General features: G+C 49.9%; 11 protein-coding genes across 11 annotated transcripts; 6 read left to right on the forward strand and 5 right to left on the reverse strand.

The window, feature by feature from the left end:
- Positions 1-6,811: 6,811 nt before the first annotated feature.
- CLUP02_09178 (uncharacterized protein) lies at positions 6,812-7,436 on the forward strand (the record flags this gene model as incomplete). Its single annotated transcript, XM_049288157.1, has 4 exons — positions 6,812-7,077; positions 7,125-7,184; positions 7,247-7,313; positions 7,383-7,436. The coding sequence occupies 4 exons, from the start codon at positions 6,812-6,814 to the stop codon at positions 7,434-7,436; spliced, it is 447 nt and encodes a 148-aa protein (XP_049145301.1).
- A 199-nt stretch (positions 7,437-7,635) lies between these two features.
- On the reverse strand, positions 7,636-8,595 carry CLUP02_09179 (AhpC/TSA family protein; the record flags this gene model as incomplete). Its single annotated transcript, XM_049288158.1, has 3 exons — positions 7,636-8,185; positions 8,273-8,444; positions 8,520-8,595. 3 exons carry the CDS (start codon positions 8,593-8,595, stop codon positions 7,636-7,638), a joined length of 798 nt encoding a protein of 265 aa, XP_049145302.1.
- A 144-nt stretch (positions 8,596-8,739) lies between these two features.
- CLUP02_09180 (uncharacterized protein) lies at positions 8,740-10,700 on the reverse strand (the record flags this gene model as incomplete). Its single annotated transcript, XM_049288159.1, has 12 exons — positions 8,740-8,781; positions 8,862-8,925; positions 9,016-9,108; positions 9,245-9,463; positions 9,523-9,637; positions 9,694-9,796; positions 9,860-9,884; positions 9,943-10,083; positions 10,119-10,250; positions 10,309-10,474; positions 10,528-10,570; positions 10,680-10,700. The coding sequence occupies 12 exons, from the start codon at positions 10,698-10,700 to the stop codon at positions 8,740-8,742; spliced, it is 1,164 nt and encodes a 387-aa protein (XP_049145303.1).
- Positions 10,701-11,413: 713 nt separating this feature from the next.
- Positions 11,414-12,074, forward strand: CLUP02_09181 (uncharacterized protein; the record flags this gene model as incomplete). Its single annotated transcript, XM_049288160.1, has 2 exons — positions 11,414-11,676; positions 11,732-12,074. The coding sequence occupies 2 exons, from the start codon at positions 11,414-11,416 to the stop codon at positions 12,072-12,074; spliced, it is 606 nt and encodes a 201-aa protein (XP_049145304.1).
- A 1,987-nt stretch (positions 12,075-14,061) lies between these two features.
- On the forward strand, positions 14,062-15,473 carry CLUP02_09182 (RNA 3'-terminal phosphate cyclase; the record flags this gene model as incomplete). The annotated part of the gene is made up of 2 exons (XM_049288161.1): positions 14,062-14,257; positions 14,335-15,473. The coding sequence occupies 2 exons, from the start codon at positions 14,062-14,064 to the stop codon at positions 15,471-15,473; spliced, it is 1,335 nt and encodes a 444-aa protein (XP_049145305.1).
- Positions 15,474-15,616: 143 nt separating this feature from the next.
- CLUP02_09183 (leucine Rich Repeat family protein) lies at positions 15,617-18,052 on the reverse strand (the record flags this gene model as incomplete). Its single annotated transcript, XM_049288162.1, has 3 exons — positions 15,617-16,688; positions 16,740-17,509; positions 18,044-18,052. The coding sequence occupies 3 exons, from the start codon at positions 18,050-18,052 to the stop codon at positions 15,617-15,619; spliced, it is 1,851 nt and encodes a 616-aa protein (XP_049145306.1).
- Positions 18,053-18,208: 156 nt separating this feature from the next.
- On the reverse strand, positions 18,209-19,041 carry CLUP02_09184 (phosducin family protein; the record flags this gene model as incomplete). Its single annotated transcript, XM_049288163.1, has 2 exons — positions 18,209-18,926; positions 18,977-19,041. The coding sequence occupies 2 exons, from the start codon at positions 19,039-19,041 to the stop codon at positions 18,209-18,211; spliced, it is 783 nt and encodes a 260-aa protein (XP_049145307.1).
- Positions 19,042-19,622: 581 nt separating this feature from the next.
- CLUP02_09185 (40S ribosomal protein S27) lies at positions 19,623-20,230 on the forward strand (the record flags this gene model as incomplete). The annotated part of the gene is made up of 3 exons (XM_049288164.1): positions 19,623-19,625; positions 19,868-19,930; positions 20,048-20,230. The coding sequence occupies 3 exons, from the start codon at positions 19,623-19,625 to the stop codon at positions 20,228-20,230; spliced, it is 249 nt and encodes an 82-aa protein (XP_049145308.1).
- A 400-nt stretch (positions 20,231-20,630) lies between these two features.
- CLUP02_09186 (uncharacterized protein) lies at positions 20,631-20,924 on the forward strand (the record flags this gene model as incomplete). The annotated part of the gene is made up of 1 exon (XM_049288165.1): positions 20,631-20,924. One exon carries the CDS (start codon positions 20,631-20,633, stop codon positions 20,922-20,924), a length of 294 nt encoding a protein of 97 aa, XP_049145309.1.
- A 1,528-nt stretch (positions 20,925-22,452) lies between these two features.
- On the forward strand, positions 22,453-23,229 carry CLUP02_09187 (ribonucleotide reductase inhibitor; the record flags this gene model as incomplete). Its single annotated transcript, XM_049288166.1, has 1 exon — positions 22,453-23,229. The coding sequence occupies one exon, from the start codon at positions 22,453-22,455 to the stop codon at positions 23,227-23,229; it is 777 nt and encodes a 258-aa protein (XP_049145310.1).
- A 144-nt stretch (positions 23,230-23,373) lies between these two features.
- Positions 23,374-25,379, reverse strand: CLUP02_09188 (V-SNARE; the record flags this gene model as incomplete). The annotated part of the gene is made up of 3 exons (XM_049288167.1): positions 23,374-23,393; positions 23,687-25,047; positions 25,147-25,379. 3 exons carry the CDS (start codon positions 25,377-25,379, stop codon positions 23,374-23,376), a joined length of 1,614 nt encoding a protein of 537 aa, XP_049145311.1.
- Positions 25,380-26,692: the final 1,313 nt, after the last annotated feature.

Raw genomic sequence — 26,692 nt, forward strand, 5'->3', positions numbered from 1 at the left:
TTTATTAGCGTCTACGCTGCTCCCTTATTACGTAAATATTACGGCTAACGAATATCTCTTAGATCCCTATTCTCGTATACTCCCCGTGCCTAAATAAGTCTCTTTTAGAGTCGTTCCGTAGTTATTATTAACTCGTTTTAATATAATTATAGCCCCTAATCGCGGCGTCGCTATTATTAGTAGCGGAACGGTCGTTAGCACTATAAGTATACCTAGTAGCGGCCGCGGTAGTAGTCCGCTTAAAAAGCCCGATATCCCCTTTACTCGCCCTAACTTCGTACGTATATCGCTATTTATACGCTACTTATACTAACTATTATAAACTCTTATTAAAAAAAAGAAAAAGGCGAACGCTAAGAAGATCGGGGTCGGCTAAGTACGCCCGCTCCCCTACCCTATTTATATTATATATAAGGCGCTCGATCTAAAAGCCGAGTATTATAATTAGCTAGGTTAGTAATTTATAGCCCCTAGTTCGCTCCTTTATCTAATACTTCTCTAGGATCTAGCGTGCGTTATATTAAGTATACTGCGCAGAACTATTTTTATAAGGATATAGTAAGCGCTTAGCGCTATTATTACTCCGTCGCTTTTCCTAAGTATTATATTAATAACGTCTTAGGTCCCTAAGTCTGCGGAATCTATAGTACGAACCTTTTAGAGTACTATACTTACCTCTAACGGCGACGTCTATAATTCGGAAGTTTATTACTCCGTTATTGCTTTATTATTACTACTACTTAGGTCGCTAATATTACTCTATAGCTCTAGTAGACCTACCGAATTACTATTAGTAATGCGCAAAGGGCGCTTAAGCGCGCTAGTAAGGAGGCCCGCTCGACCCTTATTATTAATAGTAACGACGATAAAGTAGCTACGAGCTCCTCCTGTATTACGTTTTTATTTTATAACGATACTATAATCGCGCTACTTTATACTATTTACAATAAAGTACGCCGCTCTAATAATATTCTAGTTAGTATATAGTCGCCCTACTTACGCTCTATATTCGTAGCTAATTATTTATAAATTCGCTAATAATAGGGAGATTATTTCTTTTATAACGACCCCTAGGATAATAGCTAGGGCGGCCCTTCTGCATATAAGGGCGGTCCCTTTATAAATAAGGGCGGTCCTTTTATATATTATAAGGATTAGGGAAACGGTTAGTAATTAGCGCGTTTACGTTACTTAGTTATAGCTACGTAGCCCCTTTTTTTCGTCGTTAATAACTAGTTCGCTACGTTATTAAGCTCCTTAGGAGCTAGGGCGCGCTACCTAATTAAAACTCGTTCTTTATATATACTAATTAACGTTACGTTTTTAATATACCTAGCTAGCTCCTACGTGTTTTCGTCGCTACTATATCCCTTCTACCGGATTAGGTATTATCGCCTCCTTTTTGGCCCTCTATATTATATAATATCTTCTACTTCATAAAGTAGCTCCCTATTTATATCCCCAATAAGTAAGGGCTTCCGAGGGGCTTCCTCGCGGTGTTAATACGGCTCGAGTAAGGATATATAGAATATATCGTATATTCTATACTACGTCGGTACGTCTAGTTAATAAGCGACCCCCGCCGTTCTAACTATTAATTTAACTTCGAATAGGCCTAGATACTTATTAACTAATTTCTAGCTAGGACGTTACTTCCTAATATTCTTTCCTAATAGTAGTACCTAGTCGCCCACTTTATATAATATATCTATCCTAGCTTTATTAGCTTATCGCTTATACGTCTCGCGTGCTTTTTATATAAGGGGTCGTAGAGCTTCTTAGTTAGCTCGTAGTTAGGCCGCACGCTCCTCGGCCGAAATATTTTATATACCGTCTCGAGTCCCCGTTAAGATTAATATAGGGTACGTAAGTAAGAACCCGAGTAGGGCCTTAGTAGGCGCTTTACGGATTACTAAGTACTAAGTATTATTATATATAAACTTAGCTAGGTAAAGACGCTACGCCTAATCCGATTAGTCCTAGGTATAGAAGTAGTAAAAGTACTATTCTAAGTATTAGTTCTACCGTTCTATCTAACCGTCCGTTTATAGGTAAAACGCGGTACTAAGACGCCTCTTTATTACTAAAAGGTAGTAGAGATAAGTCTAAAACTTATTTATAAACAACGACCCCCTATCAGAGACGATCCCTTCGGGTATTCTAAACTTAGTAAAGATCTTTATAAATAGGAGGTCTGCGAATCCCTAGGCTATAAGTGTCGTCCTCGTAGCGATATAGACGCTATACTTCGTAAATCGGTTTATTACGATAAGTACCGCGTTATAGGGGCGCCTCCTAATTAGCGTAGTTAATATAAGTAAGCCCGTAATAAAGTCTAGTAATATCTCCTACTATAGCCTAACTAGGGTAGGTAGGGGGCGTAATAAGCTATACGGCTTATAGTAACGAGGCTTCGTCCGCTAGTATACTATATAAGTATTAACATAACTTTTTATATCCCTACTTACTCTATCTTAGTAATAGTAGCGTTTTAGTAATACTATCGTCCGCTTTATGCTATAATATCCCACCGTGGGTATATCGTAATATACTTTAATAACCTCCCTCTTTAGCCCCTTATATAGCGGTACGTAGGCGCAGCTACTATAATATAGTAGCCCTCTAAAGTCGTATACCTAGCTCTATTATTACTTCTTCTTAGCTAAGCGAGGCCGTCGGTTCTTTTTAGTCTACTACCTATCCCTTATAAAAACGTCTTTTTATTAAGCGGCCCGTAATTAACCTATTATTAATAACCCCTCCTCGCCGAATATTATTTTAAATACTCTTATTGCGTCGGAGTTTTATAAAACGAGTAGCTCGCGATTTATAGTTTTAATAATAGGCTTAAGTAGCTCTTTAAGTACTACGCCGTAACTCTAATACCCTAGGCTCGTAGCCCCGTTACGCCTCTCGAAGTACTCCTCGGAGTTCCTTCGAGCTAAAGCTCCTAACCTCCTTCGCTTATTTCTTTATATTACTACTAGTTCCGCTTTTAGAATACTTACTATCCCTTCTACTTAAGAGCCGCTCCCGCGGCTCGTCCTCGTATACTTTATTACTACGACTCTAAGGGGCTCTTATATATTTCTAGCGTTATAAAGGTCTTCCCTTATTTTTAATAATAGCTCCTCCGCTCCGCTATCGTTACTACTTTTACCGTAATTAGGTCTTCGTAATAATCCATCCGCTAGGTTCTTTATACCTAGCTTAAACTTAATCTCGATATTAAACGCTACGAGTTCGTCTAGCTAGCGTAGCTATCTCCCGTTTAGTCTCTTTTTTATATCTAAGAACTATAAGTTAAAATAATCTATAAATACTACGACTTAATCTCGGCTATAAGCGAGGTAGTATTATTAGTTCCTTAGTACGTTTACGATAGCTAGTAGCTCCGCGTCTCCTATGCCGTAGCGGCTCTCCGTATCCGTTAATTTCCTCAACCTATAAGCAATTAGGTACTAATTACCCTTAAATAATTACGTAATTACTAAGCCGATAGCTCGAGCCAAAGCGTCTATTTACAACCGTATAAGCAAAATAGGCTCGAAATATCGTAGTATTAGCGCATTAATAAATACTACTAATAGCTTTTTAAATAACTCTACGGCTAGTATTAGTAGCTCTAATTATCCCGGTTTTACCTTCCTTAGCAAGTCTATTAGAGGTACCGTTATCTTAGTATAGTTACTAATAAATCTATAGTAGAACCCCGTAAATCTAAAGAACGTCTATATATCTTTAATACTCCTTAGAAGTAGCTAATTCGCTATAGCTTCGGTACGCGCGGGTTCTATTTCTATACCTTTGTTAGATACGATATACCCTAAAAATCCTATATATAATATATAGAACTCGTATTTACTACTATTTAGATATAGGTTCTATTATTATAATCTCTATAGCACGCTACGTACGTACTCTTTATACGCTACGTAGTCGTTACTATATATTAAGATATTGTCTAGGTATACGATATAGATAGTGTCGACTAGGCCGCTTAGAACGTTATTAATATGCGCTTAGAAAGTCGCGGGCGCGTTAGTTAGCTTAAAAGGTATAACTAAGTACTCGAACTACCCGTATTTAATACGAAAAGCCGTCTTTTACTTATTGCCCTCGGCTATACGTATATAGTAATACGCGTTCTTAAGGTCTAGCTTTGTAAAAATAGAGGTATTAAATAGTCTATTTAGTATCTCTTTAATTAGTAGTAGCGGCGTTCTATCTTTCTATATAATCTTATTAATTGCTCTATAGTTAACGTAAAGTCGTAGCTCTCTTCCTTTTTTAAATATAAAGAGGATAAGTACTCCTACCGGGCTTATAGAGGGGCGTATCTAGCCCCTAGCCTCTACTTTTATTAAATAGTCGCATAGGATCTCGAGCTTATAGTTCGATAGTAAGTAAATAGGTCCCTAGGGGATAGGCGCCGTGTTATTTAGCTCGATATAATAGTCGTATAGTGCTCTATTTAGTAGCGAGATAGCCTTTTTTTTAAAAAATAAGTCGTTAAAGTCCTAGTAACGTAGCTTTTAGTCCTTAGTTACGCTCGCTAGTACTACGTCGCTATTTATAACTAAGTTAATTACGATATGCGCGAGTATTACTAAAACTAAGTCGTTTAGTAGCCCCTTTTTTAGGGCGTCTAAGCGGATATATCGTTCGTAAATTAAATACCGCTACTTCTTTTATTTCTAACTAATTAGCGGGTCGACATCCTCTAGCTAAGGGAAACCGAGGATAAGTATAAGTGCCGTAATATCGGCTATTACGAAGCGATATAGCTATGTTTTCGTTACGTAGTCGCTATTAGTAATTCGAAGCCGTAAGTAATAGCTTTTTAGCGTCTCTATCTATTTACCCTCAACGTTTACTAACTATAGCGATAAGTAAATTCGTAGATTAGCGTTAAAGTTATTAAGTAGCCCGATACTAACTACGTTCCTTTTTGCTCCCGAATCGATAAGGGCGCTTAGCTTCTCCTATGCGCAGTTTAGGTATATATAGGTCGGGACGTCTAAGCGCCGCCCTTATTAATTACTAACTACTCTTCTTATTAAGATAGTATTCGAGCTCGTTACCGGTCCGCGCTACTTAGTTAGGGTAAGGTCTAATTAATAGCTAGCGGCCTTATACCCCTTTTAATTATATTTATAGCACATAACGCTCGGGTAGCTATTAGCGAGGTACCTAGTTTTACCGCAATTATAGTATTACTAATATTACTCCTATAGTCGTAAGTAATCCCTTGCGATATAGCTAGTCTCTTTATAATTATAATACGTAGTATCCTTACTAAGCGAGTTACGGCGTATTCCTTACGTATTTAACTTATTAGCACCCCGGTATCTTCCCGCTAGCTCGTTCGAGTTTAAGTTAGAAAATCGCCTAAGGGACGTTCGTAAGCTCCCTACTAATAGCGAGGATTATTTAATACGTCTTATTAACGATACTAGCTATAAGCGAGTCCGCGGAAGTTCTATTTATAATACTATTACGAAGCGTAGTTCGGGCTATAGCTTACTTATTAGCGTAGAGATCCTCTATTTCTCTATCGGGATATATTTTAATTTTATCTCGAGCTTATTAATATAGCTAACGAACTCGTCGACTTTCTCTTTCTAGCCTTGCGAGGCGCTATTTAGTCGTATACTTATTACTATTCCTCGGCTAGTAGGATTAGATAGGTTATTTTATTAGAAGGTCTTTAGTTCTTCCTATATAACCTAGTTTATTATAAAACTGGGGGTCTTTTAGCGGTTAAAGATATAGTATATTTAAGAGGTTTTTATGCCGCCGCTTAAGTAGCTAACTATATACGCTACTTTATCGCGGTCTGTTTTTATTTATTAAGCCTATAGGTCGAAGCGATAGTAATAGTTAAAGAGGAAGTTCTATAAATTTCGTACCGATTTATTAGTATATAATAAGTTAAAGAGGGATAGTAATTTAAATATAGACGTTCTACTTACGGCGCTTATTTAAGTCGGGAGGGAGCTAGTAAATAGGGGCTTAGGTAGTACGAACTCGTCGCTTTATTATCGCTCGAGCGGCGCTTTAAGTACGGCTTTACCTATCGAACTATCCTTAGTCCGGGGGTTTACGTTTCCGTTTATATCGAAGCTAACGTCCGAGGCCGCTATAGCTAAGACCGTAGCCCTTAGCATAGGGGCCGGGCTATCCGAGGAGCTCTATAAGCGTTCTAAATTTACTCGTTTTTTACGTAGGCGCTCTTTATATATTACGATAAGGATTTTTTTTTTTAATTATCGTTCTTATTCCTATAATTTTACTAGCTTATTGCTTATCGTTCGGTTTAGGTATTAGTAAGTAAGGGTAAGAGGTTCGCTATTTTATTTAAAATTCGTTAATACTCCTAGCGATACGGTCTTTTTACGTTACCGCTACGTTAATAGTTCTACTACGCTTTATTCTTATATTGTTTATTAAGGAGGAGGCGACTCTAGGGGGTCCGATAAAAAAGAGTCGTCTTTTTCTTATTATTATAGCGCTAACTACGCTCTCTCGCTACGTCTCGTTCTTACTAGCATTTTAAGCTTCCGGCCTAGTCCCCTTCGTAAGTAGAGATTTTAAACTATTAATAAGTATACGACATAGGGAAGAAGCTTATAGAAGCTAACTGCTATTAGGGTCTAAAAGAGGAATTACTAAAATCTGCCCTTCCCTCGAGGTATACTACTAGCGCTCTATATATGCCTAAGCTGCTCCTTTATTACTTAGTCCCCCTCTTTATACCCCCCTAAGCTATCCCTTAACCGACGAGGCCTAACCGGCGAGGCCTGACAGTATGCAACATCGTCACCCTTCTTATATACGAGACTTACTCACGACTAATCGTAGCTTCTACGAAGAGTATAACGAAGACGACGTCCCTGCGGCCTCCTCGTCTACACAAGGTAGATCAACGGAAACTGCCAAATATGTCAAGAAGCAAGAGAAAGAACGAAGACACCGGGAGAAACTACGGGAAGGCGGTCGATCCGGTCGGAGTAAGCATAAGAGCAATACCAAGAAAAAGATCGACGAGACTCTCAAGCCATTCTACAATAGCAAGTAAGCGATGGACGTCAACATAGCAACGCGTTACTAAAGCGTACAAGCGGACACGGCAAGTTCTTTTCCGGAATTCCGGTGGCTTTCTACTCCTTGGTATTCTCTTGGTCCTGTATAGTACCTTAGATGGGATCTCCTCATGTCTGTACAACTCTTTCATTCACACTAGTGCGTTTCACATACCTACGCAGCATAGCATTGCTACCTTCTTTCTTTGTAACTCTAGTCAATCCAGTGTAAACTTTTGCACAGAGCACTGCTCTTGATTGAGACATGTGTTCCTGGGATGTCACTGGTGGGTCCAGACCGACACACGGCCTCTTTTGACCCTGACCTGGAAGCACCTTAGCTCACATTAAATCTCCGACATGACATCACGTCAAACGGCAAATGTCGATCAGGAAACTTGGGATTGAAACGCTGTAGGTTGATTGGACCCGCGTCATACTTTTTTACATCTGGCTTAGCAGTTCTAGTGTTCTACAAGTCTAGTTTCTACATCTATAGTCTATACACTCGTGCCCTTTTTCGTCACCCTTCCTCGACTTAGAAAAACACTTATTCGACTCTCGCTCTCTTCTGGCCATTGCCGTTGGTGTGGCCATTGGTGCCGTTGGTCTCGCCCTGAGCAGCGAAGTACTCCAGGCTGCCCTTAGGGTCGGCCTTCATGCCCTTGCTGCCGTTCATCCATCCGGCGGGGCAGACCTCACCGTGCTCGTCGGTGAATTGGAAAGCCTCAACAAGGCGGATAGTCTCCTCGACGTTGCGGCCGACGGGCAGGTCGTTGACAGTGATCTGGCGGAGGATACCCTTGGGGTCGATGATGAAGAGACCGCGAAGGGCGACGCCCTCCTCCTCGATCAGGACGCCGTAGTCGCGCGAGATCTTGTGAGACTTGTCGGCGACGAGGGGGAGCTGGAGGTCGGAGCCGAGGCCGCCCTGCTTGCGGGGCTTCTCAGTCCAGGCCAGGTGGGAGAAGTGGGAGTCGGTCGATACGCCGAGGACGGTGGTGTTGATGGCGCTGAAACGGGGCAGCGAGTCGTTGTACTGGATGATCTCGGTCGGGCAGACGAAGGTGAAGTCAAGGGGGTAGAAGAGGAGGACGACCCTGGAGAAGATTAATGAGTTTAGCTCTAGGTTGTCTCATTTTCGGCGCGCCGTTTCGCTATGGCTAGTTCAGCGTGAATCCACATACCATTGTCCCAAGTAGTCGGACAGCTGAATGTCCTTGAACTCGCCGCCAGGGAAGACGGTGGTGGCCTTGAAGGCGGGAGCAGGGCGCTGAACGAAGGCGGTAGAAGACATCGTGATGGCAATAACGTGTATCTTTGCGTGATCGGAGGTGGGACAGAAAGGAAGAGAGCTAGCTATTGTGGATGAGATGATGACAGTGTCGATAGCTTTGCGCCAGGAGGCGGAAATTTTCCTTATCTATGTTTCACTGAATCCGAGCTCCCGACTCAGATCCCGGAAGTTGTGGATACCTTCTTTTGCCATTGGGTCCACAGATTGCTCCATGGTCTCATTTCGCTAATCTTTTCACTGGTCATGGCGTGATGTATTAAAGTGCTCTCAACGCGTCGCGTTTTTGGTGGCTTAAGCTTTCACGATAAGGTTAGTGTGGGGGCTGAAAGATAAGATCCTCCGAAAATCCGATCATCGTCATGACGTGAGCTTGTGTGCTTGTGTACCGTTGGCAACCGACTAGCAGTTGGTTTGCGTTATTGAAAGTCATGTCGCTGAGGAATTAACGAAATTCGGGTGGAAGAGCGCCCTAATGAGACAGCTCGGGAACCCAAAGCCATTCGATTGATGACAATGTCATTTCCTCCCCGGCCCGCGATAACTCTCAATCATCCGAACAACAAGCTCAAATAGCTTGACCGTCAACTTCGACGCCTAATTCATCGAATAAAACACACCTTAGTTTACGCTTACCTGCGTTCAAGTACTGTATGAAAATTCTGTCTAAAGAAAGGGTAAGAAGTAGGCTGAATGGCATCGAGGTAAAGCCAGACCTCCAGGTCGGGACTGACCGTGTTACCTACCCCAATTCTCGTTAGACTAAGAATTGAGCGTACGAGTGTGCTCCCAGCACGTACCACAGTTCAATAGTTTTCCCAACTTCACGTAGGCTTTATCATCCTAATAGAAGAAGAATTGACACCACAGCCTACTGCTGCTGCTGCTGATGATGATGATGACGATGATGTTGATGAAGTATCGCGGGGCGCCTACCCAACCAATGAGAAAGCCCAGATCTTCCAGCTCACAGCACGACCATAGGTAGCAAAGCTCGAGAACCGCGAACGCCTTTTCGGGATTCTGCAAGAAGCTTCTGCAAGAACCTTCATGGCTGAATGCAGTGATGTAGCTCATCTGCGAACTTGTTTGTTCACGCAGGCCGGATTGACGGGAGATCACGCCTCCCGTGTGACGTTCTACTGCTGACTGCGAGTCTTTCTGCAAGACATGCTGGCCAGCCGGGGGACGCGGGGGAAAAGCAATGTGTGAGCGGGGCAGCGCAGCATTCCCATGTAGCAGAACGCCCACTCCCACACTGCGAAGAGTCGTCTTCCGTACTCCGTAGGCTTTTGCAGCCAGCCAGTCTCACACGGCTCCCAGGGCTCGTAGGTGATGTGGAGAGTGCTGGGTGCCATCCGTGCTCCGTGTCCGTAGGCATAAACTGTCGAAGGCCCTTCATATCCATTGTGTCAACCTTTTGCAGTGTGACAACGCAAGATCTCGTATTCTTTGCGCTTGTGGCTGGTGCTGCACACACAGCCAGCGCCATTACCCAAGGTTGACTCAGTGGCACAGTGAGGGTGTATCTCGATTCCCAAAGAGGGGCAGCTGCATACCTACTCCATGTCCGTTGTCAGCAATTGATGCAAAACGCAGGCAAGCTGTCTCAGTGTCTTCCCAGGGAGTGTTGTACCCCCTCCCAGTCGGCTGACCAGAGAGCTCGGCGGAAGCTGGAAAACGCCCATGTTTCCAGCGCAGCAGCTGTGTGCCTCGAGGATCGATGTTTGAACTCTTACAGTTTCGCCAATCGTTGTGCAACGGCGCATTCTTGCTGAGATGAAGAGACCCGCTGGTTATGAGGAATAGTCGAACTCGAGGGGATGTTTCTGCAGGTTGGCGAACTGCCGTTGCTTTTGCGGGCGGACTCTCTGCGTGTTCCAGATTGGGTCACGCACTCCAACCTCTCTGGAATTCTAACAACACAACCCCGCTTGTGGGCTTCCCGTGAGTAAGATGACGCCGAGTTCAACAAATATTGGATATTTCAGAACATAAAGAAGCACCGATGCCACTGCCCCCTTTCCCCAGGCCTTCCTCGTCATTTTGCCACCCTGACATTTCCAATGCGGCTTGACATCGTCAACTTTCGGCTCTGCCACAGGACCCAAGGGTGGCTTGTTCACCCGGGCTGATTCTTGGGCTGACTAGCCCCCAACGTGCCCGTCTGGTCATTCCCAGGGTGAGCCGTCTAGGAAATTGATGTGGCAGTGTTAGCTTGCGCTCGTCCGTCAGCATCAGTGCCAGAGACGTTGACCGAAGCAGCAAAGCTTCACCGCAACAGCTTAGGGCATACACACACAGCCTATGCTCCGCCTCATGGCCGTGGCATGACACCGTCTCGCTTCCTCTTCTTTCCTTCTCTATTATGAGCTTCGAGTGTTCCTTGGCGGCAAGCGTTCGTTGCCTAAAGGCTAACGGCGACTCATACAGTATCGACGGCAGCATAGCGGCGTTACCTAAGAGTAAGGCGGACCGCTCTGCGAACCAAGGCGACCCAGGTTCGTCCCCACTCTGACGACAAGCTCCTGCTTCCTTTCCTCTCGTCCCTGCTTGCCATCAGTGGCCATACATCCCTCCTCGAACCTTCAACGAGTCAGCTGTGGCATCAACAAACCCAGGTCCGCTAGTGAAACGCTGCGACCGGGGGCGGGGGGGTTCGAATTCATCGTCCGGGTGCCGGAGACCATCGACAGGGGATGCACGGGGCCTAGGACTGGCTATGTCCAGTACGTCCAATCCTGTGAGGCGTCTTAGCGGGAGTTCGGAAGTGGATTAACGTCTACCTACCTTAAGCTCCGCCGGCCGCCAGTGTGCACCTTACTTGAAGATGCCACTGGGCTGGTGCTTTTGCTGCCTGGGGCGTCGAGTGACTCTTCGCTCACACGTGCAATCCTTATAAGGACGAGGGCCCTTCTCCAGACTGACCTTGAACTGATGTCCAGAAGACAATCACCAAACAGCCTTTCTCGATACTTTCCCCAAGCACTCAAACACGTCCAGACGTATCCAGACGCATTCAACCATCATCAAGATGAGCAGTCATAGATCTACAGACTCTGGTCGCAAGTCATCAAGAAAGACCACGACGGTGTCGACTCCATCGCCGTATAGCCCAGGCCAACCCTACGTTACCACTCAGTATAACGGTTGGCCGGCGACCGCGCCGGTATCTAGACAAGCGGGCGGCGGGCAACAATACACTCATCAGCCCTCGTCCTCGACCTCAACGCCGTACCCCGTCTACACCGATAACTCGAGTCAGCCTTCGTGGAATAGTTCAACAGGGAGCCAAGGGTACGTTGATCCCAGTAACGACTCAACTTATTGGGTTCTCCTAACAAAAGAATAGTGGAATTCAGTACGGCGATCCCGTCAGAGACGCAGACGTGGCTTATAGTCGTCAACAAAGTGCTGAATACGCTCAAGGTCATCCGGGCACCACGCAGTCCCCTTCAGGGTATCGGATCGACCACCAAGCGGAGCTCGCCAAATTTGACCAGAGCTACCAAGGTCAATCATTGACAGGAACCAAGCCGTATTATTCTACGTCCACATACGCTCCCACCCTTGATCTCGACTTCCCTCCAAGCCAAAGTCAAAGCCAAAGCCAAAGCAGAAGGGACGACAGACGCGGGGGCTCATCGGTCTCTGGAAGCAAGCATCATTCCTCTTCGTCTCGTCGTCATAAATAGAGCCCGTTCTTTGCCGAAGCCTGCCAAGGTATGCATCATCGTTTGACACTTGTCCACATCTCTTCTGACTTCTCGTGTAGCAGTCGTGCTTGGTACCAGATACACTTGTAGCGTCTCACATAGACTCGTCTCAGTTGGATATGTCGATGACTTGCCGTGTTGACGATAGACCGTTTCCTTTGCCATAGACTTTGCACCTTCTAAGAACAGAGAGTGGTTCGCGAGGACTACTGAGAAGTAAAACAAAAAAGAGGAAAAAGAAAAAAAAAAAAAAAAAAAAAAGGTCCGGCGCAGATTGTATTTGTTCTTGGGTGGCATCATAGCATCTGAAGCCAAGGGGTAAGGAGAGGAGTAATAGAAGGAAATGCTTCGATAGGTTTGACTTACATTGATATTCGGGTTGTCAGTTCGTATCCTTGTTCTGCTATCCTTCGACATCGTTTGCTGGCGTGGTTCATAATTCAATAGACTTGTATAACATATCTTACTTTACAACACTGCAAAGTGTCCGGTGCATCGTCCATTTATGAGGCGGGTTGGGTCTTTATACTCTCATGACTCCATGGCATGTAGTCAAAGGAGTGACTCAAACAAGCGGCGCTTTTTGCGGCTGTCTGCCGTGTCGAAACCTAAAATTGTTATGCCGTGCTAGGCTGCCTCGAACATCACTGGTCGCCAGTAAGTGGTTCGTTCTGAGGTGTTTCGCCGATTGACTGTTCTGATCGAATCACAATCTGACTGGGTCCAGGCAGACAGCAAGGAGATCCGTAACTTATAAAGATAGCCGTCCGCCCTCTTCCAAATCATTTCTGTTTTTCGCCTCCCCTATCTCTTGAGAAATTTTCGCCCTCGCTCTTCGGTTCGACGTCGACCCTCCGAGTCGTCGTTGTCCATGACTCGGCGGCGGCATTGGGCTGCGAGTGCCACAAATGGTCTGAGGCTGCGCCCCGTGGCGGCAAACGGCTCCGGAGTCTCGGCCTTCACAGCGTCTCAGCTGCGCCCTATGACCGGCGCCGCCGGCTGTTGGTTTGTTGGTTGAACCTTGAATGCAGTGCACATTGTCCTATCATCGCGGCGGTGATTGGTTCCTCTGTCCTGAACGGACCCCTGTCTGCAGCGAAGATCTCCGTTGCACCCGGGGCAAAGCAATGCTGTGCTGAAAAGTCGCCTCATCAAGAGAACATCGCGCGCTATATCTCCGGCATTCGTAGTCGGCCATGGCAATATCAACAAGTTCCCTTCTGGAGGCCTCAAGGTGGAAGGGAAGAGGTGAGGTTGAATTTGTCTCCGGTAAGGTCAAAGCGGCGCCGATTCTGGCGGGTCTCGCCGAAACTTAGACTTCTGGCTCCTGTTTGCGGCAGGTGCCAAATGCATCACACCACTTTGAAGGAGCAAACGGTTGGATAATGAAAAGCAGTGAAAGAACCAATGTTGGATTGCATGAAATTGTGACAGAGAACCAGGAATTCGGTCTGCTTTTGTACCTAGCCATAAACACGGAAGCGTTGCCTCACACTGACATGGTGAGCATGCCACTTCCTTGGGGGCGCAGTTTGTAGGCGAATGCGAAGTGGTTCATCTTCCAGCATACGAAGGATTTGAGTCACTAAGGGTTAATTAACTGATGCCTAGTTACTTATCCGCAGCGGATCTTGTGGTTGTAGTTAGCCGCTCAAGTAATACGAGGGACCTAACCGACATTCGGCGTGAGTCAAAATGGCATCCAAACTCAAAGCTGGATACGCCTATTTATCCGGCTACTTCAACATCCCTCCCCTAATGGCCCATTGAGAAAACTCGTCTTCAGCAACTAAAGCAGCCGATTCTCACCTGCGCCAGCGACTTGACTCTAGGTAAGACGGACGTTCCGCTAGGTCGCGGACTTGCACCCAATCATCAAGTACCTAGCACCCCTTACCCCCGTGAACCAAAGTTTCAAGTATCGCCATTATACGACATACACAATCAATCCGAATCAGGAGAAACCATGTCCCGCAAGCCCATCGAAATCGACGGGCGGACCGGCGAAGGAGGCGGACAATTAGTTCGCGTCGCCATAGCCCTCGCAGCAGTCACCACTCAGCCGGTACGCATCACAAACGTAAGAGGGAATCGTCCTTCCCGTGGCGGAGGTGGTAGTGGGAGTAGTAAGAAAGGCGACAACAGTGGCCGCAAAGGAGGCGGTGAGCACCCACGCGTTCACTTATACACAGCCCATCTCAACCAACCTGACACCGTAAACTAACAACAACGAACACAGGTCTCAAAGCCCAACACGTCACCGCAATTCGGTGGCTAGCAGAAGCAACAGACGCAGAGGTAGAAGGCCTCTCCGTAGGCAGCAGCATCCTAACCTTCATCCCCCGTCTCTCCCCCTCTGCTGCTCTCGTCAACAAGTCCCGCAAGATCAAGATCGTGGCGGATACGAGCGCGGCGAGCACGCTCCTGATTCTCCAGGCCATCCTCCCGTTCCTTCTCTTCGCAGGCGGAGACGAAGCCAAACCCATCGAGCTCGAGATCCAGGGCGGGACGAATGTAGACTTCTCGCTCTCGTACGAGTACCCAGACCAAGTCCTCCTCCCACGCCTGGAAACGTCATTCGAGAGCGTACGCGTCGAGCGGAAACTGATTAGCCGCGGATGGAGTAAAGGACCGCAGAGCAGAGGCTCCATCGTGCTCACGATTCACCCTCTTAAGCCAGGCCAGCCGCTGCGTCAGCTATCTCCCATAACGAACCCATACGACGGTACCCCCTCCGAACGTTGCAAGGTAGTACACTCCATAGACGTCACAATGATCGTCCCTTCCTACCAGCAGGCCATTCTCCAAGAAACACTAGCAACGGAAATCGCCGGAGCTTTTCCCCACGCAGAGCTGGTGTACAAGCACGCTGAGGACTCGGGCAGCGACAAGCGGACGTATACCCTCCTGGTAGCCAAGGACGCCTCTGGGATGCTACGTTGGGGCTGCGACGAGTCCGCGTCTCCGAAGCAGAGCCGGCGTAGACAACTTGGGCATGAGCACGACGATTTCGCGTGGGCCATCAGCCGCGCGGTCGTTTGCCGTCTACTTGGTGAACTATCGATACCGGGCTCGACGGTGGACAAGTTCTTACAGGATCAGCTTATCATCTTCCAGGCTTTGGCGGAAGGGACAACGTCGTTCCCACGTGCTGCTGCGCCGAGCAGCGGCAGTGATGACGACGTGGAGGTTGCGAGTCAAGACATGGCGCAGTTGGATCTAGGGGAGAGGATGAGGAAGGATAGGACAGATAAGCCATTCGGATATGGCAGCTTGCATGCTCAGACGGCGAGATGGGTGGCGTCAGAGATCTTGCCTTCGGTGGAGTGGTATAACAAAGGGACGATATGCAAAGGGGTTGGAACGAGCTTCAGCTAAGAAAACTGGATATATCGAACAACGCAACCTGGAACCTGAACAGAAAGCTTCAAACACACACAAAATCAGTCTGCCTCCAACTCCGTGCCAATAACAAGCGCCATGTGAAAGATGATCCAAAACAATTTTTCATGTCCCAGCCCTCACTTTGCCTTGCTAGCAGGAGCAATCGTCCACTGTCCCTCCCTCAAACTAGCAGGGCTACATTTCCACGAGCATCCTCTCCTCAAGAACGGAACAGCCCCCTCGTTCTCCTCATCCAAATCCGTCCAGGGGCGAGCCTTGACGACGTGACCTTCTTGGGTTTGCCTGCTCTCGACAAGGCAAACCTGCCACCACTCCAGCCACTGCGTTGTGGGTGCCACAAAGGGCTTCTTACACGCGGAACAAGTAAGTCCGCCAACTTCACGCTGGTCGGCAGCACGCTCGAGTAGGGCTTGCAAGTGAGGCAGCGAATCAGGGATGTAGTCGGGCAGGTCGCCGAGGTCGGAGCTCTTGTAAGCACTTCGTAGTGCCAACTCCATCAGACTAGGAACGCGACTTCCCTTTGCACTCGGAACGCTTCTTCCAGCGGACTTTGAGTGGTAGGGTGCCGATGACGGTGGGGAGATGAGGGATGTGCTGTCTCCAGTGTCGTCCATCCGCTCCGTCTGCACGATCACTCCCTCCGGGTCAAGGCGGAACTCAGAGTGCGAGAAGCCCGAGCTATCGAGATAGTGGACTGGTGATCGCACGATAAACCTGCCTGCAACACCGTCAAAGCCGGGTCTCCATGCCTCGGTCAGTTCCGACCCCCCAGAAGCGCCGCTCTCAAGACTTTCCAAGTCAGCCAGCGCAGGCCGCTCAGCCGCCTGGAAGAAGTGATTGCCCTGTAGAAGCAACTCTTCCAAGGCGGAGGGAGCTGCCATGAGATCCAGAAGCTCGGCCGGGAGGTATCTAAGCAAGTTCTGGGCGAGGTTCAGGGTGCGAAGACTTCGCATCTTGCCAATCGCAGGGGGCAGCTCCCGTAGTCGGCATCCACGGAGCGAAAGCACTGTCAGGTGCTCCAGGTCGAATATGGCCCCCGGAAGCCGCTGCAGAGGGTTGCGGTACAGATACAGCTGCAAAGCGGGATCCTTCTGCTCAAACGGTACTCCTTCGGCAACAATGGGAATGCAGGAGAATTCGGACAGAGGGCGAATGGTAGCATCGGTAAGAGTCTTGAGTCCCATCATGCTGTTTACAGTCAGATCTACTGGGGTGCCTGCAGTTGGGTCGCGCACTCACGATAGATCAATGTACTCGGTGCCAGAGTCCAAACATTGCTGTACCCTGTCCCGCGCTTCCAGTTCCTCGGCCGAGATGACGTTGCGCCGCCGAGCCATTACCCGGTCGAGCTGAGGTAGCTTCGACTGCGTCGGCAGATCGGGCATCATCACGCTCTCGTCGCCATCTGTGCTGTCGCTGCCCATCCAGACACCACTGTCCAGGTCGCGCTTCAAGGTTCGCTTGCCCCTCAGCGCTGGCCGTGGCTCCCCGGTTGCAGAATCGGAAGAGGCAGGCTGCTGGTGGAACCAAGAGCCTACATACTTCTTCTTCTTTCGCCGTCCCTCGACATAGTTGTCCAGACCTGGGTCGTCATCGCTGGAAAATACGGCAGGATCACTAGAGTTGGACCATGATGGCGGCGCGACAGAGTGGCTTTTAAAGTTGTACCTCCGCTTTCTCGGATTATTGCTAAAACTTTGGGTCTGGGCGTTCCATGAGATGGACGGCAACAAGCTGGGAAGACTGGGTTCGTCGGCCATGGCGAAGATTGAAAAGAAGATGTAAGAGAAACGAGTCTGAAATGTGTGCGAGGTCCAGCCGGCACCAAGAGATTGGGAAGCTCCCGTCCGAGGCCCGCCACCACGACCCTCGCCCGCGGGTGGGACAGCGCGTGTCGTGACGCAGGTGGGGGTTCGAACGCGTTCGGCCAGGGTCAAGTCCCACAGGGGTATTCCGCTCACACGATCTCCGAAGATAGCTCCGAACACCCTTGCACTGAGTTCCAGGAGCTGTCAAAGTGCAAGCTGGAAAGACCTCGGAGTTATCAACTTATTCAGTCTCTCGAAAAGCCATGAAAAAAGGTCATTGTTTACGTCTTGACGCGACCAACAGTTGCCTACTGGCCCTCCCGAAACTTAGAAGCCCTTGCCCAAAAGCGGCCTAGCCTTCTTTCCTTCCCCGGGAGTCGTGACACCCTGAACCCCACCCATGCACAGGCCAATCGATAGCCGTTATCTTCAGCCTTCAGGGTCTCCGCAGCGGTAACACGCGGGGCATCAGATGCACGAAATCCAGGAACCAAGATTAGCCCCTCGTCATACGATGACACTTTAGCACCAGCTGCACATGACACTCTCCCCCGTTGCGCATAGCTTTTCACTTTGGTCTGAAGGCTTCCAAAATCGCGTGGTGGTCAAGATTCAGTCCTTGATAAACCGTCAGTTTCCCCATTGACATATGTCCTGACCATCTCTATTGAGGCAAGTCCTCATCCTGAAGAGCATAATAACTCTTTGCATGAGAAAGGTACAAACGAGGCCTACAAGTACCATGACTTGATAACCTGGCGGCGTAGAACTTGCATTGAGTCAAGCTGCGCATGCTGTAGAGATTGCGGATGATCAAGGTATCAATCCCGGTCCATCCATCTCAACCGGGGTATTGCCGCACATCACGACGCATTCACACTGACAACCCGAGGACATCTCTCAGTCCCAGTCGTCATCGTCGCTGTCGTGTCCTTTGGACTTTGACACATTTCCTTGTCGGATACCTTTGCCCATTGCCCTCTCCTCCTCTTCGTCTTCTGCTTGCCTCCGGCGCTTGGCCACGCGCATATCCGTCTCTGGTACAGCGCCAACCTCGACCAACAGGTTATCCAGCTGAAGCATGTTGATCTTGACGCCTCCCATCTGCACAAGTGTCACGACCTGCTTAGCAATGTCGCCATTCTTGTAGACCAAGATCGTCGGGCAGTTTCGTTCGGGGTAGTTCTCGATGGCCTTGTCCGCGCGCATTTCACAGAATTTGATCTCTCCGTATTCCTGCGCTGCCTGCTTCCAAAGCTCTGATAGCACTCGCGACTCGACGTTTGTGCCCAGTGATGACGTCAAATTGACAAAGACCGGGCCGTTGTTGGATGCTTCTGTGACCTCGCGCGAGTATTCGGGTTTTGAAATCGGGTAGACGGTGCCATGGAGGGCCTTCTTGGTAAGCTCGTTGAGCTCTTGCATTCTGCGCTGACGGTATTGTTCCAGGAATGCCTCATCTTCGTCATCCTCCAGCTCATCAAGCTCGTCGAGATCCTTGCCCTCAAGTCGATTCTCATGCGCTAACCTGCGACCTTCCGCGATGGCCTCTTCGATCATGGGAGTCGGGCTGGGAGGCTTCTCTGGGATGACGCCATGTTTCCGGAGAATGTCGTTCCTGGCAGCACGTGTCAGGAGTCGCCGAGTAGCTGTCGCGAGATAACATACCACTCGGTATCTGCATTGGGATCATCGATTGGGACTTGTATCCTCTGGTCCATCGGCGCTGCCATTGTGACGGTATTTTGTATGCGAGCAAGCGTAAGTGCAGTAAGGTACGTAGGTGAGAGTGTTTATGTGTCCAAGGCCAGAGGCTAAATGTTGGTGGATGCTACTGACACCTTAATGATATGGGCAGTGACTTCAGGCTGCAGGTTAATATCGCAGATGCCTAAGTACCCGACTGCCTGGAGAGAATGACATGGAACATGGAAGCGGCTCAAGGTGACCAGCGGCCAGGCCAGCGGTGACACCCCGCCCTCACCAAGCTGTTTGCGGGTGCACTTGCCTTAGGTAAGATGGCCGGGGCAGCAGGTCCGCAGCCAATCACAGGCGATAGTAAAGTGTAGGCGTCAAGTCCCGTGATCCAGCCCTCCTCGGCACACTGTCCTCCCCTAAATCTTTAATGTGGGTCCTCGGAGAGAGGATTTTTGGCGGACGGGTCCCCTCTCTGGCTCACAATTCCACCACCCCATCATCACCGTTCTTTTGCGAGTGCTACAATCTGCTCTCTCAACACCACCAGATTCCCGTCAAGCCCGACAGCACTCGCATCCGATAACCGATCAATCAATCCTCGATCAGATCAGTCAAGATGGTAAGGCCCTCCTGCTGCCATGGCATTTTATGCCTGGCATCACCCGTGTGATGTTGTCTTCTTCCACGACGAAACGAAACCCGAACAAACCGACCGCATTGGGAACACGCGAGTGGCGAAAAAAAAAATATCATGGCAAGAGGAGGAAAAGATGGTTACGGCTGGGCTGTGGAGGAAGGACACGACGATTGCGCATGCGACATTTGATGAAGGAACCATCATGCTGATGGCTTCTCCCCCAGGTTCTCGCCGTTGATCTCCTCAACCCCTCCCCGGCCGCCGAGGCCCGCAAGCACAAGCTCAAGGTACGATACACCCACGATACCCTCACAACATCTTCACCTTACCTTACCTTACCTTCCCTACCCCTCCACACCACGAACATATGGTGACAGACATGATGATACTCACACATTGGACAGACCCTTGTGCCCGCGCCCCGCTCCTTCTTCATGGACGTCAAGTGCCCCGGTTGCTTCACCATCACCACCGTCTTCTCCCACGCCCAGACCGTCGTCATCTGCCAGGGATGCACCACCGTCCTCTGCCAGCCTACCGGTGGTAAGGCGAGACTCACTGAGGGCTGCTCTTTCCGCAGAAAGTAAACTGTTCGCCTCGACGGTTTTCTTTTAGCCCTTGGGTATTAACGACTTGGACGGTTCATCACTGGTGGGACATCTCGGATCTGCAAAAGCAAGCGACCTGGGCATGGGCGTATAGACAACCCTGGCACGGGCTCTTAGAGTCTGCTGTCTTCGAACAGAACATAATCAGACACCTTTGCGGATAGAAGATGGAGCTTCCAAAAAAATCTCTTGACCAAAAAACACAGGGGCGTTTGGGGTCTCCGGATATCCTTTGCATCACCAATCGACGCATCTTTTCCTCAGTTTTCTTCTCTTTCCTCGCGCGGCCGACAAAACAAGCAAACAAAAAGGCAACCAATCACTCACCACGCACACACTCCCTCATTCTCTGTCTCGTTCCGACGCCCGTCTCTTTTTGATGCGTTGCGTTTCTTCAGTCAGTACACGACAATGGGAGTTTTATGTCATCTCTCTGCATGGGGGGTGGACAGCTGGAAATGGCTTTCCGCATGAGCGTTTGGGTGGTCCACGGGATGACCTGGACGTGAGGACGTGGAACCGCTGGTTGATGATCGCTTCATACCCGGAGTGCAGTGAGTTTCGGAGGAATCAGCACTGCTTGCGAAATTCAATGGTTTCCACAAACGCCCCGGCCGGCCTCTTGATAATGTGTTTTTCTCGTGATCTTGTGGTGTGTCTTTGGATGTGGTGAAGTGACGTGCTCGCGTGTACCTTGACGGATCTGCGACGACCCCCACTGGCTGTCCACTTATTTTGAATATTGAAGTTGCTAGTGAAGATGCATAGCCGCGTGAGGGCGGGCTCGTGTGTCTCGACCTTAAGATTTGTTTCACCTCACACCGGCCTCTCCGTGGCTCTCCAAATGGCTGGATCACCGACTATATCTCAACTTTGCGTAACACTGCTCTCCGCAGCCTAGTGCCAGTATCAGTGGCACACCACTAATTTGGAGAGCCTGATGCTGGGATTGATAAAGCCCAAGGATGCCTTGGCAGCTATCTCTCCATGGAACAAAACATCTGCCAAAGAAAACGTTGAAACCGTAAGGCCTCAAGAGGGTAGGTAAGGTTTGAGCCATGCTCTGAACAACGCTTTCGCTGTTGCACCACTAGAGCTTCTCCTCACGGCCTGCATAGTGCCCTGTTTGTGTATTCAGTTGCCTCAATTGGACAATGGAGGCGCACATCAAGGCCGTTTCTAAGGATGATCGCCTATTATATGCGTCACCTTGCTGCGATGGCATGCTAGATGACACGACCTTCATTGCCACCGACGCTTAACCTACAAGGGCAGGAGAGAGTGAGAATAGAAGGATGCAACAATCGTAATGGGAAGCATTGTTCAGAATCTCATTATAATACAAAACATGAATGAGATAGAACTCCGCCTCCTTTGCCCTCTCGGCCGATTCTGAAGAGGCCGTGTCGCCCGTTGTCAAACGGACTCCCGTTCCTTGAGGCAAGAGGCGGCCCGTGGAGCAGCAGCAAACTTGAATGAGAGAAACCCGCCCCGACCAAGGAAGGGGGCAATGGGAATAATGGGAATGGAACGCAGGGGCGCCAATCATCCGCCGGTCAATGTCAGTTTCAGGGCACATGGTCCCCCACCAGCACAGTTAAAGTGGTTTTTAGTGATTTTAGTGGGCTCTGGCCGCGCGAGTCTCGCGAAAAAACACGCCCAGACGCGCTTTCTCTCGCCTAATCGCCCAGCTGCCGCGGATCGTCGGATGTCCCATGCGTTGTCCCTCCGTTTCTCTGCCACTCTGGGCTGCCCGTTTCTCGCAACCTTGGAAAACCGCCCGACCCAGCGGCCCAGGTCCTTCAGTATCCCCCACCACCACCCCTTCCTTCCCCCTTCTTCTCGTATCAACTCAATCTCCCATCATCTTCCCAACCACTTTCTTTCTCCCCTCCTCCCCGCCCATCTCTCTTCTACGACATATCCTCTCTCGCTTCTGTACGTCATTTCTCGCTTGCGATCGTTTCTACGGTTACCACCTCCTACGCTTTTTCGGTCGACGAATTGAAACTCTCCACTCTACACCACCGAACTGCATCTCACGATACTTTTTCCTACGCCGACCGAGAAGAAGTCAACGCTTGGACCACAGCCTCCACGACGAGCCACGCCTCTTATCAACGTCAATTTCGACCAGTCTTCTAAAGGCCGACTGTGTCAACTTCAGCTAGTTTCTCGACTTCCTCAATCTCATCACAACCATGTCGGCCCCGAGAACGAAACGTCTCTTCGCCGGCGCATCAAGCGACCCCTCCCAGCGCCAAATCACCTCCTTCTTCAGCACCCGATCTGGCCCAGCTCCTCCCCCGGCCGGTCCTTCGCCCAACGTTCAAGAAACCATCCCCTCGGACGTACAATCCAACCTCCTCTCCGTCGGCATGCGCGTCCGCAAGTCCGTGCCCGAGGGCTACAAGACGGGATCCTACAGCAGCTTCAAGCTGTGGACCGACGCCACGGACCGCCGTACCCCAGTCGTCCGGTCAACCACCACCACCTCTATCAACCGCCACCGCAGCGCCGCCTCTCAACGTGAACTCCTGCCCTTCTGCGGCATCAACAAGGTCGGAGGCCTCTCCAGCCAGCCGGTCCACCACTCCAGCGACGAGGACGACTACGAACTCGACGACGGCCGCGTGCCTGGGCTGGACGATATGCCGGGCCTGTGCAGCTCCCAAGAGAGCGTGGAAAGCGTCGAGAGCACGGCCAGCGACGGACGGAGCAAGAAGCGCTTCTTCGCTCACGACGAGGAGAGCGACGAGCCGGTGCAGATGTGGGCGGATCGCGCGGCGTGGTTGGAGGGCGAGGTGAGCCCGCGGAGCCTGGCCCCGTCTGGGTGGGCCAACGCTCGTCCGCTGGCTGTCCCGAGGAAGAGCCGTCGTAGTTTGAAGACCAGGCTGGGGCAGGAGAACGTTGTCGTGGATGATTTCGAGGAAGCGGATTTTCTCGTTACGCCTGACACTGATATGAGCGATGCGTAAAGGAGGCTTCCTCCTTCTACGCGGATGTTTAGATGGAGATGGAGTTGTTTGTGCTATGATATTGTTTGAGTACCGAGATGGTACGGAGGCGGGCGCCTGGAGTTTTCTTTTAGGTCGCAGAGATTCACGGAGCGTGTGTCTGTTTCACTTGTACTCGGCAAGAGCTGCTTTGAGGACATTTGTTCAGTAGGGCGCGTGGAGGAACCGTGAGCAAGAGACGACAAATCTTGTTCGTGAGTGGTATGAACAGTCGAATTTGTATTACGCCTCTTCAGAGGCTAATGGTCTGCGCCATTGTGTTTTTATTGTATTGGTATCATAGGCTAGCACGTTACCCCTGAGCCCTCGCGAGCCAGCAAATTTGAGTCCCTTTTTGATAAGAGTTCCCTCTAGAGCCCTTCTCTATCCGTTGTCCTCCTATCTTGCTCAAAGTTGATGCGTGAATTTGCTTACATACCTGTAAAAGGATCTCTGAACTCGAGCAAATCGCGCTGCCCATAAAACTCACCGGCAACAGTCAGAATCATGTTAAGCGTAGCCCGCATGTTCATCCGCGCCCGCAGCTGGTCCGAAGCCTCACTATCGCCCTCACCGTCTCGGGCAGCCTCCTCCACGATGGGTTCTTCTGATGGTGCCTCGGATGGCGCATCCTCGACGGCCGCCGCAGTGTCTATCTGGGCGAGGAGTCGAGCGCGTGCTTCCTCGAGCGTTTCGGCCGGCGGCTGCTCGTCTTCCGCAACCTCGCCTTCGTCGATCTCGCCGTCTTCGGAGACGTCCATTGGCTCCGACTTTTGGTCGTCGTCGATTTCTCCGTCCTCGACTTCGCCGTCGCCAACAGGGTCTTTGGGTATCGCAACATTCTCTTGATGCTTCAACCCCTCGGCCAGGACGCCGAACTTTCCATCCGACGTCTCCGCCCCAGACGTCTCCCCGCTCCCCTCCCCATCCCTCTCCTCAACCTCCATCTCCCCCAGCGCCTCCTCATCATCAGAACTCTCATCAACAGCATCATTCACCCCCAAATCCATCCCCTCCCCCTCCAAAGCATCCCTCAACGCAGCCATATCCGCCAAGCTCTGCATCATCAGCACCGCCCGCCTCCCCAGATCCCTCACCCACCCGACCTCGACGTGGTTCATCTCCCCGCGCTCCGGTAACCGCGCAAGCAGAGCCCACAGCCACCGGCTCGTGCGCTCCCTCATGTCGCTCCCGCGCCGGAGGAACGCGCCGCCGCCCAGCAGCACGCGGAGGACGCGCAGCACGCCTTCTTTGTCCATGGAGGCGAGTTGTGCCGGGAGAGGGTCCGCGTCGCGGAGGCGGTTGGACCAGGTTTTGTAGGTTGCCGATTTGGGCGCGAAGGCGCCGACGCGGAAGTCGTGGGGGGAGCCTGGGTGCAGGGCGGCGACGGCGGAGGCGGGTGGCGTGGCGTGGAGGAGTCTGCGGAGGCGTTTGAAGCGTGTGAGTATGGCGGCGAAGTAGGCTTCGCGGATGGCGGACTCGGAGTCGGCGCCGGCGTCTGAGTATTGGTCTTCGGCGTCGTCGATACCTTCGTTGCCGGGCCACTCGCCTTCCTCTGCTTCGTCGTCGTCGTGGGTCGCGTGAGGTTTGCCCCAGTTGTCGGGTCGTGCTGTGTATGCGCCGTCGGCGTAGTATCCCCTAAAGTCGCCCTCGCCTGTGGTGTAGATGTCGCGATCACCTTCCTCCGCTTCGTAGGCATCGTCCACGTCGCCGTCATCGTACTGGAGCTCTTTCGGTAGTTGCGGGCCGATCGGGACCTTTGGTGCCACAAGGAGGTGCGGTATACCGTTTGCTTGTGTCCTAAAATACTCACCATATCAGCATCAACCCGCGCTACTTCAAAGACCAGTTCAGCACATGGGAATGAAGATAGCCTAGTGAAAAGGGGGCATTTCTTACCTCACTGACTTGAGATACGCCATGGCATCTCCATCATCCTCAAAATCCAGCTCCGGATCCACCGGTACCGTCGTCGAGCCCGTGGCAGATGAGAAGACGTATTTCTGTCCCCACGTCGGATCGATGTGAGCATTTTGGTGGTCGCGCGCCTTGTTGTTCTTGTTGCGTTTGGACGCGGGCTGCTGCGCGCCTTCGTTGCCCTCGGAGGCTTCGTAGCTGCGTTTCGAGGCCATGCTTGTGGGTATCTTGGAGTTTTCTGCCGCTGGGCCCAGGAGGTGGTCTGGGAAGGGCAAAGAAAAAGTTGGCGATTCTTGTGCAGTGCTGGCGTTTGCAAGAGGTTGACGGTCCCGGTCGCGAAATTTCCCCCTGGTTGGAGCTTCTGCCTCCCGGCGCTGATCCCCAACTTTTCAGTGGAGAAATGTCTTTATTTTGTGGGGCTTCGTCGCCGGGCTAAAGCCGCCCGACTAGCTTCGGGACAATGAAGCTTTTTGGTATGTCTTGAGAGCAACAATCACTATTGTATGCCATGTGTTGACAAGCACCAGATTCCAGGACATAGTATGCTAGCTCCGCTTATGCATTGACGGTAGACTAGAACTAGGTATCGATAAGAAATGGATTCTGAGGTCTGAAGAGCAATTATTCCTACTTGAATACATGTTTTTGATTTCACGTCATTAAGTGACACACTCGAAAAACAATAACAAGTTGGACACCTGCTTGCGAGGGTGAAGTCAATGAAGATAGTCCGCTCATTACCGTGCCAATAGCTATCATGTTCTTGTAGTTTGGATTTCGAAAAGGCAAGAGAAACAAAAATAGAAGGGTTCAACAAAAGGGCGTATATCTAGAATTTAAAGCGAACAACCGCTCCTTTCAAGACCACCGTTGTCTGGGTCTATGACATGCGACTCCCACCCTATGTTATCCAAGCAGGTGTCATAACACACGTAAATTATCAGAGTTGAGGTGGTCAGTCTTGATTTCTCATGAGGTAGCCTGAATAATACCACACGCATATGAAATCGACGCTCAGCTTTAGGTCTCCCATTCAACCACACGGGTATCAACTGCCTCGCTCCTTCCCATCGCAACAGCTCTCCTTCCCTGGCCTGAAGTATCTACCTAACGTACTTAAGGGGTCTACTCACCATTCCTGTCACCAGCACAGCAACACCCGTCTAGGTCGGCGAGGTCAGGCCAAGCTGTGTGCGAGGTGGTCGAGTGGGTAAATAAAGGAATACTCCAATGAAGCTAGAGTCTGGGTTGACTGAGGGGCGCGCTGTTCGATTCCGGGCAGGGGAGCGAGTTATAACGTCAGTATTACCTTTCCCTTTCTATCATTTTTGCAGAGTTTAAGCTTCTGTTCGTGAACTATTCCGTGTACTTAGGCACTGAGAGTGAGAGCAGTGGTGAGCCAGAGGAGGCTTCTTTTACTCACTTATTCGTCTATCCTCTCTGGAGGATCTAAGGCGGTCTTTCATGGTATAAGGTACAGTATGGTCTCAGCTTAGTTATCAAAGTGTCTTCATTCATCATAGAATTA

This window comes from Colletotrichum lupini, chromosome 4, assembly GCF_023278565.1.
Source record: "Colletotrichum lupini chromosome 4, complete sequence".
In the NCBI taxonomy this organism is placed as follows: Eukaryota; Fungi; Ascomycota; class Sordariomycetes; order Glomerellales; family Glomerellaceae; genus Colletotrichum; species Colletotrichum lupini.